General features: G+C 43.3%; 1 protein-coding gene across 2 annotated transcripts in view; it reads left to right on the top strand.

Annotated features, from left to right (window-relative positions):
* The first annotated feature begins 312 nt into the window (after window positions 1–312).
* Window positions 313–10,594, top strand: part of LOC146656864 (transcription factor 7-like 1-B) — a 30,729-nt gene continuing 20,447 nt past the window's right edge. Inside the window, exons 1-3 of one of the 2 annotated variants that reach the window (XM_085424642.1) lie at window positions 313–1,315; window positions 1,443–1,515; window positions 1,633–1,760. In XM_085424642.1, coding sequence (XP_085280768.1) covers window positions 1,130–1,315; window positions 1,443–1,515; window positions 1,633–1,760 — 387 coding nt within the window. In that variant the 5' untranslated portion in view covers window positions 313–1,129. The remainder of the gene's footprint in view (window positions 1,316–1,442; window positions 1,516–1,632; window positions 1,761–10,594) is intronic. The other variant, XM_085424643.1, reaches the window with a different exon arrangement.

Here is a 10,594-nt window from a genome sequence, read left to right as displayed (position 1 = left end):
GCTGGTGTTTACTTAAACTATTAAAAGGCGATTAGGGTGACGCGCTGTTTGTGCTTTATTCGCATGTTTAAAACAAAGCGAGTCCACCTCGTAATTTGTCTATAATAATAATAATAATAATAATAATAATAATAATAATAATAATAATAATATATTGGGGTGGTGATTTATTTGTGGTCACGCAGCCCTCCAGTTAAAATGCCCCCCCTCATCACTTCATGGTCTGTATGGAGACTGCGCATTGGTGGCTTTAGGGTTAAGAATAGCTGATGTAGCCTACACGGCGGTGAATGAAGTGTCGGTTTTCAGCGCAAACTCCTCCTCTACGGACGGGCTTGCGCTTTTCTTCCACTTGAACAACCAAGTAGTTTTCAGAGCGCATTCCCCGGCAGCAATGTGGAGGGAAAGGGCGAGCACGTCCAGCTGAACCTTTTGTTTTTTTATACTTTTGCACGTCTTTTGTTATTTCTCTTTTTCTAGTTATGAACGTTGTTTACGTTGGGGGCCCACATAACAAATTGTCGGTTCTCGGGGAAAGCAAGCGAGTCCGAAGTGGAGAAAACTGCAGCCCGTGTCGTTGTTGTTTTTTTCCCCTTTTCTTTCCTCATTTTTTTCTTCTTTTTAAAAAAAAACTTGAGCAGTTCTCTTACGCATGGATATTAGGAGATGAAATCGGACGTGTTGCTCGTTCTTGAATAACCTCGCTGTCGCGCGTGCTGTAGTTTATGTGGTCTCCGGACTCTTGTAGGAGGAAAGAAAGTCCCATTCCTCAGCGGCACAAAAAGTAGAGACACACAGGGACCGTAAGTTGTCCACAACCTGCGAAGGAGACGAAACTTTGCCAAGTTTGCGGCGCATCCGGCCACCGACGCCAAGCTTTCATCGATTTTTTCTGTCGCTGTTGCAAACTTTTAATTGTGGATTATTAACTCAAGGCTCGACATGGCGCACGGGATCAAGTTCAGAGGATGAAAAAGGAGTTTTAAAATATGAACATTTTCTTGTAGTTTACTGCTCCAGTGGTTCGCTTGGACTACGCTGATCAGATAAAGAAAGAAAAAAAAGAAGAAAAGGTCAATTGTTGCGTTTGTTTTTCGTCCTCCTTGATACTCTCCACTCGTCTGCGAAAATGCCACAGTTAAACGGAGGTGGTGGGGACGATTTGGGGGCCAACGATGAAATGATATCGTTTAAAGACGAAGGGGAGCAGGAGGAAAAGATCTCCGAAAATGTGTCAGCGGAAAGGGATTTGGATGATGTGAAATCCTCCTTAGTGAACGAGTCGGAAAACAATAGCAGCTCATCAGACTCGGAGGTAAGTGCAGAGCACATTTTAAGTGCTCTCCGCGGGGCTCAGCATTAAAAGAAATGGGATTTAATAGCGCTGAAAGTTTCACTAGTTTCCCCCCTCCTCCTCCGTCTGTGTCTAATGTCCGTTGTAGCAAGCAGAGAGGCGCCCCCAAACCAGACCCGACTCAGAAAGTTATGAGAAAACAAGAGACTACTTCAGCGAAGGTAATGATAACAGTAATAATAATAATGATGATAATAATAAAAAGGAACTCTGGGTCTTTTGCATAGTGCAACTGGTAATTGTTGTGTCTTGCTTAACCATTTTCTTTATCCCTGCAGCACTGAGAAGACAGCAAGATGGTGGCTTTTTTAAGAGTCCACACTATCCTGGCTACCCGTTTCTCATGATCCCAGACCTCACCAATCCATACCTTTCTAATGGTTCGCTGTCTCCCAGTGCAAGAACAGTAAGTGTCTCTGCGGATGTGTTTCCCTCCCCTTGCTCTCTTTTCTTTGTTCCCTCTTACTCTGCAAAAAACTTTGGCCGTGCGTAAAAGTTCCTTGTGCACAACTCAGACCGCCATATTCCCTCCGAGTGGCCTCTCAAGGAGTACTAACTACTTCTTTGTTCTTTTTGGGGATATAAAATTCTCCCTACCACCCACCCCTCGCAAAGGCTCGCATATGAGAACTTCTTATTCAGATGGAAACCTCAGACACGTTGCTCAGTCTTTTTGAAAATAAGGAGCAACTTTGACAGTCCCTTACAAAAACTGTGCTGCAGCTTCACACTGGGTCTTCATTATATACTTAATAGTGGCCTCGCCTTACTAAAGCTGATGTTATCTAAAGTGCTGTTATTCCAGGGACTTGTATTTTGCAGTGCAGAGGCTAAAATGCCATTTTAGAATCGCAAGATATTCTCGTGTTGTTTTTACTTGCACCACATTTCTTTCTAATGTTTTTAGCTTCAGTGGCATTTCTTTTGATAGGCAGGCTAACTTCTTCTGTTGGCCTGCATATTAAAAGCTACTCTGCAAAAGGGGGGAAAAGGCTGTTGGTCAGGTCATATCCTACAGTAACAACAATGTAATACCTCACTCTGACACACACGGGAGGCATTTCACTGCACTGTGTCCCCCGACAGACGCTGTCCAGAGACTTTAAATGTCCAGATAAGGTTGACAGTCTTAAGCAAGTGTTGCTGATGCAGAGTTTGGAGTGTGTCATTTAACCTGTTGCATTGAGGCATTCCCAGCTTGTGAAGTTGTAAACATTTTATAGTGTTTAATACTGATTATTGGTTTGGTTGCTGCTTTTTTGTTGTTGTTGCAATTTTTCTTTTTTTGCAGTGCTTGGCTTCAAACATGACATTTTCACACAGCAGTGGGTAGCCAGTTAGTAATGCTGTGGACACTTAAGGTCAAACAGACACACATTTTAGGTAGTTTAATATTTGGAATCGGGAGACTGTTAAATGCAATGTAATTGGTGCTGCACAAACTTCCTTGAAATAATCTCTGCTTGTGAGCTCTGTTTTTCTTGAGATTGTCCATCCCCCAAGCCATGTCACCCCCCACCCCAAAAAAAGGAAAAAAAAAACAAAACAAGTACTTTCGTTAAGGCCTGGCAGGCATCTGACTGAAAAGACCCAGCCCCCCTTCCCTCCCCCTTTATCCTTTTCACTGTTCCTTGCCCACTCCCCTTGCCTCCCTGTACCTTCCATTCAATTAGAAAGGCGTTAGTTGACCATTGTTATTCTGAGCAGTCTTGATGGCTTCATTGGAGGTCTCCATTGGGGCTCATTAACTAAATGGCTACTCTCCTCACTCCATGTGATGCACGCTATCTTGTAGTTTGTCTATGTTGTTGGTTTTGGCCACCAGACTTTCCGAGGAGTGACGTCACAACCCAAGAGATAAACGTGCTCGAATAGAAGTGCATTAGAATACGTTTATTCCCCCCAAAGGAAACTGTGGTAGATGTATTTGGTGTAATTAAGAAACAAACCTAACGGCTTCAACTCTGTTATCTCGTCCCTTGCTTTGTTTTGTCATGCGTGTCTGGTATGAATGCCTCTCTCTTCCTGGTATTTTCTCTAGGAAAACAAGAGCGGAAAATTAATACAGCTTATTGCTTGTGGCAAAGTAACAAATAATTACAGGGGATTTTAAATTCTGAGGTATAATCCTCTATATTTGAAGAAAAAAAAAGAATGGGGTCAATAGGACAAAGTGGGCTGACTGTGTCAATCATCACTGTGGCAGAAAACAAGCAGGCAGACAATAGCTGGCATACTTAGCGGTCGTCTTAAGGTCTCCATATTGTACTGGGCTTTGGACTGGCTTCGTGGCTTAAATGTCGTGAATGTGATTGGGGAAAGGCTCAACATTTTTCTTTTTTTTTCACCTCTCATCGCGAGAGTCTGATTTATTTACACCTGTGGATCAAGTTTAGTGCAGATAGGTTTACAGAATAATATTTATCACACATTTTACACACATGATGAGCTCTGCAGTAAAGCTTATCACGAATAATCATTCTGTGGAATATGCAGATAGGCTAGTGAGATTAAATTTCTTCCTACAGGGCAAATGAATTTGTTTTGTCACCTCTCCCGTCTTGACATAAAAACCATCCTGGTGCCCGCAAATACTTTTATGATCTTGTGCAGCTTGGAACGCCCTGCTGCTGGAACTGCCACATTTGTTTTACAAGCGCCCAGCAGTACGCGGTTGTACTTGTGCTGCATGAGACGCATTAAAGTTGCGTCTCTCACACAGATCGTGTGATTAGTGCCAGGCAACAAAATCCACCGTTTCCATTTCCTGGTGCAGACTAGGCAGCTTGATACCTTTGAGCGTAATGTAAATGGTTTTTTTTTTTAGTTTTGTATGTATGCAAGACATTCATTTTCACATTTGCATGAAAATATTTATAACTCCTACTTGTGCTCTCCCAACCAGCTGCTTTTGTGTAGTAATGCTGCATGTGCATTCAGTGCATATAATAGACGTGAGGTGTTGCTCAAGAGTTGTCATGCAGTAATTTTACTCTGCAGTCTTGAAGGTTTTGAGCCCCTAACTTAAAAAAAAAATAAAAATTGGGATGTGGCAACCCTATCATGAGCAATGAGAGACAGGCCTACATGGGATCAGCACAGAGTTCCCCTGAGGGCCAAGCATAACTGATTTAAAGCCTGCTCTGAGCTGACATTCCGCTGTAATCCACTGAGAGCTGAGGAGGAGGTTTTATGTTTGCAGAGATGTTCCACCAGACCTCTGCCTGCTGTGGGGCGCAGGACCGGAGCATTTGTTTTTTTAAATTTTTGTTTTGTTTTTTTACCCCTCTTTATCAAAGTTATCAGCACAAATCCAGCTAAATGTTTGCCAATTCACTGATTTGCATTGTGATCGAAGACTGTCAGATTTAACTTGGCGAAACACGCACTCCGCTCCACGCCACCGCCCCTTGTTGCCTTCATCAGCACTTTTAGATAACTCGGCCACTACATCACCATCATCCTCGCCGACGAGCGAAATGCCTCTTGTGTGTGAGAGGTGGCGAGAGAGTGTGAGCGAGGTTAGCCGCTCAAACATATCTTCATCAAATACACGGTGGGACACTCGAACTCCCGAGCATGATTGTTGAATAGAAAATGGTTTGAGATCGAGATATGAATGGAGAGCTTGTATAAGTCTGGACATGTCAGTGGCTACGATTGCATGCCGCATTGGCTCTCACCACCACCGCCACCCCCCCTCAATTCTTTCTGGTGCTTTTGGTGCTTAAAATGTGCAGACAAAGAAAAGTCAACACAGACATTGTCCCGCTGAATAAAAGGGCCTCTCCCTGCATAAGCAAAGCCTGTTTGTGTGGAGATGTCTTTTCATCAGGTGGCTCACTTGGCATTTCACTCACCTTGCTGCATGTGTGTGTGTGTGAATGAGCAAACATGCAACCATGCGTGCTGCACGTTTGTCTGTGCAGAGCCTGTGAGCGTCAGGAGGGTTGGGGGAGTGGGGGCGTTCAGGTGATGCTGTGTGGATATTTTGCAACAGAGGGAACAGTGTACGGGGCGCTCACATTCTCACAACGCTCAGTGTTGTATTCCTGAATGTTGGCGTGCAAATATTTTTATACCCAAGCGCTGTGTCAACACAGCTAACATTTTTGACTAGGTTTATAGTTTTTAAAGGATTTTTTTCCCTTCAAAGGCAAACACATCTACATCAATTTGGTGGCACTATCCAATTAGAAGGAGATCTCGATCGCCCGCAGAAATGCCATCACTGGCTGGGAGCTCTCGCCTGGAGTCATTTTGATAATGAACCCTCTGCTCGGACTTAAAGGAATTGAAAAACAATCATGATTTAGTTGCAGAAGAAGGGGAGAGATGTTTACATTCTCAGTTTCCACATAATGTGTGAATTGGTACATATTTCACGGCTGTATTTCTCAGCAATTAGCTTTTATATTGCACAGGGGTAATCAAGGTCAGTTCTAATTAGTGCAACACAAACCAGTGCAGCTAATAATATGTTGCAAATGTTCCAATTTACACAGAAACTAACCAACAAATCAGTAGATGTTATAACTTTATACCATCTCCAGCAGTGTCACATGCAAATCTTTTTTTTTTTGGGGGGGGATGCATGCATCTGGCATTTGATTTTCAGCCCACGGATGCTTTCTTCCTACCATCCCTCACACACAACTGTGTGAAATGGTGTCAGTCCTGGTCTCTATCCTTCTCTCTCTAATCTCTGTGGAAAGCATGAGCTGGCGTCAATTCCTCCCGCTACCCCATAGCCTGCTGGTTCACTACCTAACCCACCCACTCGCCCGCCTGACATTAGAAATTCTGTTTATAGCGTTCTCTGGCTTCTCGAGCGCGGGGCCCATCAGGAGCATCTCAGCACCCTTTGAGGAAAGGATAACCAACATCTCCCCTCTCCAGCCGCAGACTCCCCATGTTCAGTGACATCAATGAATCCCTTTGATGTGCCAAGATGAATATGTGTGCGAGTGTTTTTTTTTTTTTTAAAAATCAATTTATGTGTTTTTCTCGTTTGCTGCGTTTGGCCAGAACTGCTGCTCAGTTTGGTACACTGCTTTTTCTCCTTTAAAAAGACCAAACAAAAAATGGGAGAACTTGTGTTTAAGTCGAGATACATTTGGCCAAACAGGTGAACACGTCTAGCGCTTCGGAGCGCACGCCGATGTCTCCGAAGCTCTAGTCTCGGAACACAAAACTCTTGTTGAAGAGTTAAATATAGGCGATAGGCGTTCCGGTGAACAAATAGAGAGTCATGTCTACACATGTCCTTACTTTGCGCTCAAACAATTGCAATGCTTAGCGGATAATCTCTGCATCATGAATCTATTGTGAGACTCAAATATAGTTTAGTTAGAAGCAATGGAAAACCAAAGCTTGCGTTCTTTGTCACTCATTTTTTTGGTTAAACTGTTACATATTAAAAAAAGCTGTTCTTAGTGCAAATTAAAGCTCGCAAGAATCGTGTGCGTGTCTCTGTCCTCATAGAAACGGAGGAGGAGTTTTATTCTTAATACAGTTTGTCAGAGTTGGAGTCGGAGCAACTCTGTCGGATACCATTTTTAAATGACTAAATTACCTGTGCTAGACAAATGTCGGATGATATATCGGTCGGGCCTTAATTATGCCTGCATCTAACCATAATTATGTTTATGATCCAGCCAGTTGAATGAAGGTGGATTAACTGTGTAATCGCTTGTGTAATACGACAAAGAAAGGAGATGAACTTGTGATTTTTTTGTCTGGATTGGTTAAATTAGTCTTATCGGTTAACTAGTCTTTTCACCTCCAGTACACTGCTTCTCAGTGAAAACTGCAGATAAAATCATAATGATCCCTACCACAGCAGTCTAACTGGTAGATTAGGGTAGAGTGACTGTTTCTTTATATAAGTGTTTGTATGCCCATGCATACCCATAACCACTACTGTTTAGGTCGCATAAAGAAATGTTTTCCCTCTATAATTGTACCTTAAACTCCTCGCTAGTAAAATGTGATTGTACAGCAGGAATACAAAAAAAAAAGCTCTAAACAGGGTTTCATCAGTCTGGTATTCCAAGCAGCTGTTTTCAGTTTAAGCACTGCAGGCAGCAGCAGAGGGAGAGGGAGCAGGCATGAGGAGAGATTGTTGATGAGATGTGGTGGTAGAAGCATAAACTGGGGCAGATACGGGTGCTGCTATTCCTTTGCCTGTTATCCTGTGGTGGGCTGCCTTCCAGACCTTGAGGGACTCACTTATCTGAGGGATTCTGTCTCCCACAGAGCACAGCTTCTTCTTCGTAGACCACAATGCCTTACCATTACCTTACAGTCACAACCCAGTCAACAACAGCAGGAGGATATCAGATCATGTGCATGTAGCATCAGTACTACTGAGATTTACACCAGGCCTCGCTTCGGTTCATATGCTGGGCACGGAAGTGCTCTGTGCGGCCCAATAAAGGCATGCGTATGCGTTGTACCAGTGAGGCTGTAGTGTCATACTAAATTAAGAAGTGGATGGACATCCTTCCAGAATGAGGTTAGTTGACTGCAAGCAGAGCAGCTGTTCTTCTGGTTGAGGTTATAAATCAGCAATGCCGCTTCCCACCGAGTTAAATGGTGGAGCAGGTTTAGGAGTGCTGTTGGAGCTCGTAGCCCACTGACAGATACATGTCACACATCCGCACGTTGCACCCGTACACAACCCGTGACCTGTTCCGCACTGACATTTTAAGAGTTGCTTTAACCCGTGCAGATTTTCACTTTACCCATAAAGCAAATGCATCTCTCACTTTGTCACGCATTTTAAGTTGCCGCATGATGATTTCTTGCACGTTGTTGTATTGAAATAGACCAAAACTTGCACGCGCTTGACTATAGAGCCATCGCTGTAACCGATAAGACTGACGCGCCATCTGCAAACTGAATTTAGCTCTGGTAGCTCGTAAGTAATGGATCGTATATGTAACTGTATAAATAAAGACGGAGAGCTAGTGTCACGTGTTTAATACATTTATTTAGACACACGCATATTAGCCTGGGGTAAATGTATGTCACAGAAGCATAATTTCACTCTGTTGTTTAAGCCATTATTGGAACGTGTCCGTGTAAGCTTTAGTGGTTTACATTTTACCATTAAAAACTGTCTGCAACAGTACTTGTAAAAGAATTTATGCATTGCCACTTTATTGCAACAGTGTTTTTTAAGTGAAGTTTATAAAATGTTCATGAGAGCACGCCGATCTTAGATATCTAAAAAACAACAACCAGGAAACCCCATAAAGTTTGAATTTGAATTTGTTTGTTAAATATCACACATTGACACTTTTCCCATGAGATCAGGCTGCCTGTCCTGATATTGGTATTAACTTAACCTTTGGGTGCCCCTCTCTTTCCCCGTTAGCCTCATAAACCAATTGTACTTGTTAAGAAGTCACAATGTTCTGCGGAGCAGCAAATTAGATTAAAGCCGAGCAAAGGCACAAGTCATCGAAAATGTGTAGCCTCCTTATCTCGGTCCAGACTTGTGGATCCTGTTAGAATAAACAGCAGGAGCAGCAGAAGCGTCTGATGGCCTGAGCTGTTTGCATCGCTCTCAGCCACAGGATATCCCTCTTCCCTGACCTTATCTGCTCAATTTAAAATTATGAGGTAATGTTCTTGATTAGTTATGAGTAAGGGATGTGATTGAGGGCCTTGTGCTCAGCAGACATAAGACACTCTTTACAGATAGCGGGATTCCCCTAACGCCTGCCCTCAGATAATCAGCATGATTAGGTTGCTTTGTGTTGAGAGTTTATCATTTGATATACTCAGCTTGGGTGCTTCTTTAAAGAAGTAAGTGTTGGCATGAGGTTGATCTTGTATCAGATGATAATCATGGATGTGGGGTAGGGTCAGGATCTCCATCGGAACAATTCCCTACATATTTGACTGACTTATTTGCTTCAAATGTAGAGTAGCTACATTAGAAAAAAAAAAAGATCTAATCAAGCCTATATGACATGGAATAGGCCAAGGAGCCCTTTTGTTTGATTTGTACATGGGTTAGAGGAGCTGGCTATTGGAAATCCCTGAAGCAGGCTTTAGGGGCAGGTCTGATTCTCGTGTGAAATGGGAAGGCTCTATAGCTCTCGGCTGACTTGACTGGGGCTGTATGGGTGTGTTGGCAGGGGGAGCGCCGGTCATGAATAGGGTCTTTGACTACCTCAGACTTGCCCTGAAAGGCAGGACAAAGACCCTAGGGCAACGGCTTAGAGCCTCACAGCTGAGCTACAGAATGCTTGGCCCAGTCTTCCTCCCTCCTTGCCTGATTTAAATACTACAGTGGCTTTCAGCATTCTGGCGACGGAGCGATCGCATTCACCGCAGCACATTTACCATCAACTTTTCCCTCTGTTTTTGTTTACAGTAAACCAATGCCAGAGTTGTTTACGTAATCCATTGTACAGAAATCCATCAGAGGTGCGGGTGAATATGCATCAGTGACTCTCTTTAAAACTGCCTGAAGACGGACTCATGCTGTTCATATTAAGCAGAATTTATTTTGCTGCAGACTAACTGTTGGCATATGTGTGTACCACTGCTAATCACAGCTCCACTCAGAGTTGTTAATTATGGCGCATTTTTGCCTATCCTCATGCAAGATGGAGATATTGGCAAGTAAACGGGATAAAACTCGCTGCGCACCTCTTAATCGCTCAATTATTTTTGACAGATCTGTGTGACTCTTCAGCTTTCGAAATTTGCAGATGGAGAATAAATAGCCATAAATCTTTTCTGCAGAGTTAATGGGGTTATTTGAGTCCTGTCCAGACACTCTCTCCCCACAGAGTGTCTAGTTTCAGATGTCACTCAGAGCTTTGTTTGCCCCCCTGGGTGAAGGGTTAGAGGTCAAGGTTCAGGGCCAGTTGGCTGAGTGGCCGCGAAAGCTCAGGCTTCCCCTCGGCATATCCGATCCCCTCCTCTACATCAGCCCAGCAGCCACAATGAAGGGATCAGTTTGCAGCATTTGTCTTTCCTTTTCATTACCCGAATGATTTTCGACTCATGTCAGAAGTGTAATTAAAAGAGTGCCTTTCACGGTTTTTGCAGTGAGTGGAAAACCATTCACTGCAATGTTACTGCGCTTGTTGTGAAGTTTCACTGCTTTTCCTGTTTTGTCCATTATTACCCCCCAAACCTCCCACCAATCTTTAACTGGGATTATTTGCATAATTTGAACATTTCTGTTAAGACCTTCTTAGCCTTTCTCAATTAAGA

The sequence above is a fragment of the Rhamphochromis longiceps genome, linkage group LG12 (genome assembly GCF_057381845.1).
Source record: "Rhamphochromis longiceps isolate RC_006_pf linkage group LG12, R_longiceps_female_GT1.1, whole genome shotgun sequence".
Lineage (NCBI taxonomy): Eukaryota > Metazoa > Chordata > Actinopteri > Cichliformes > Cichlidae > Rhamphochromis > Rhamphochromis longiceps.
The sequence above is the reverse complement of the archived record's forward strand: the minus strand, read 5'-3'. Positions and strand labels throughout refer to the sequence as shown.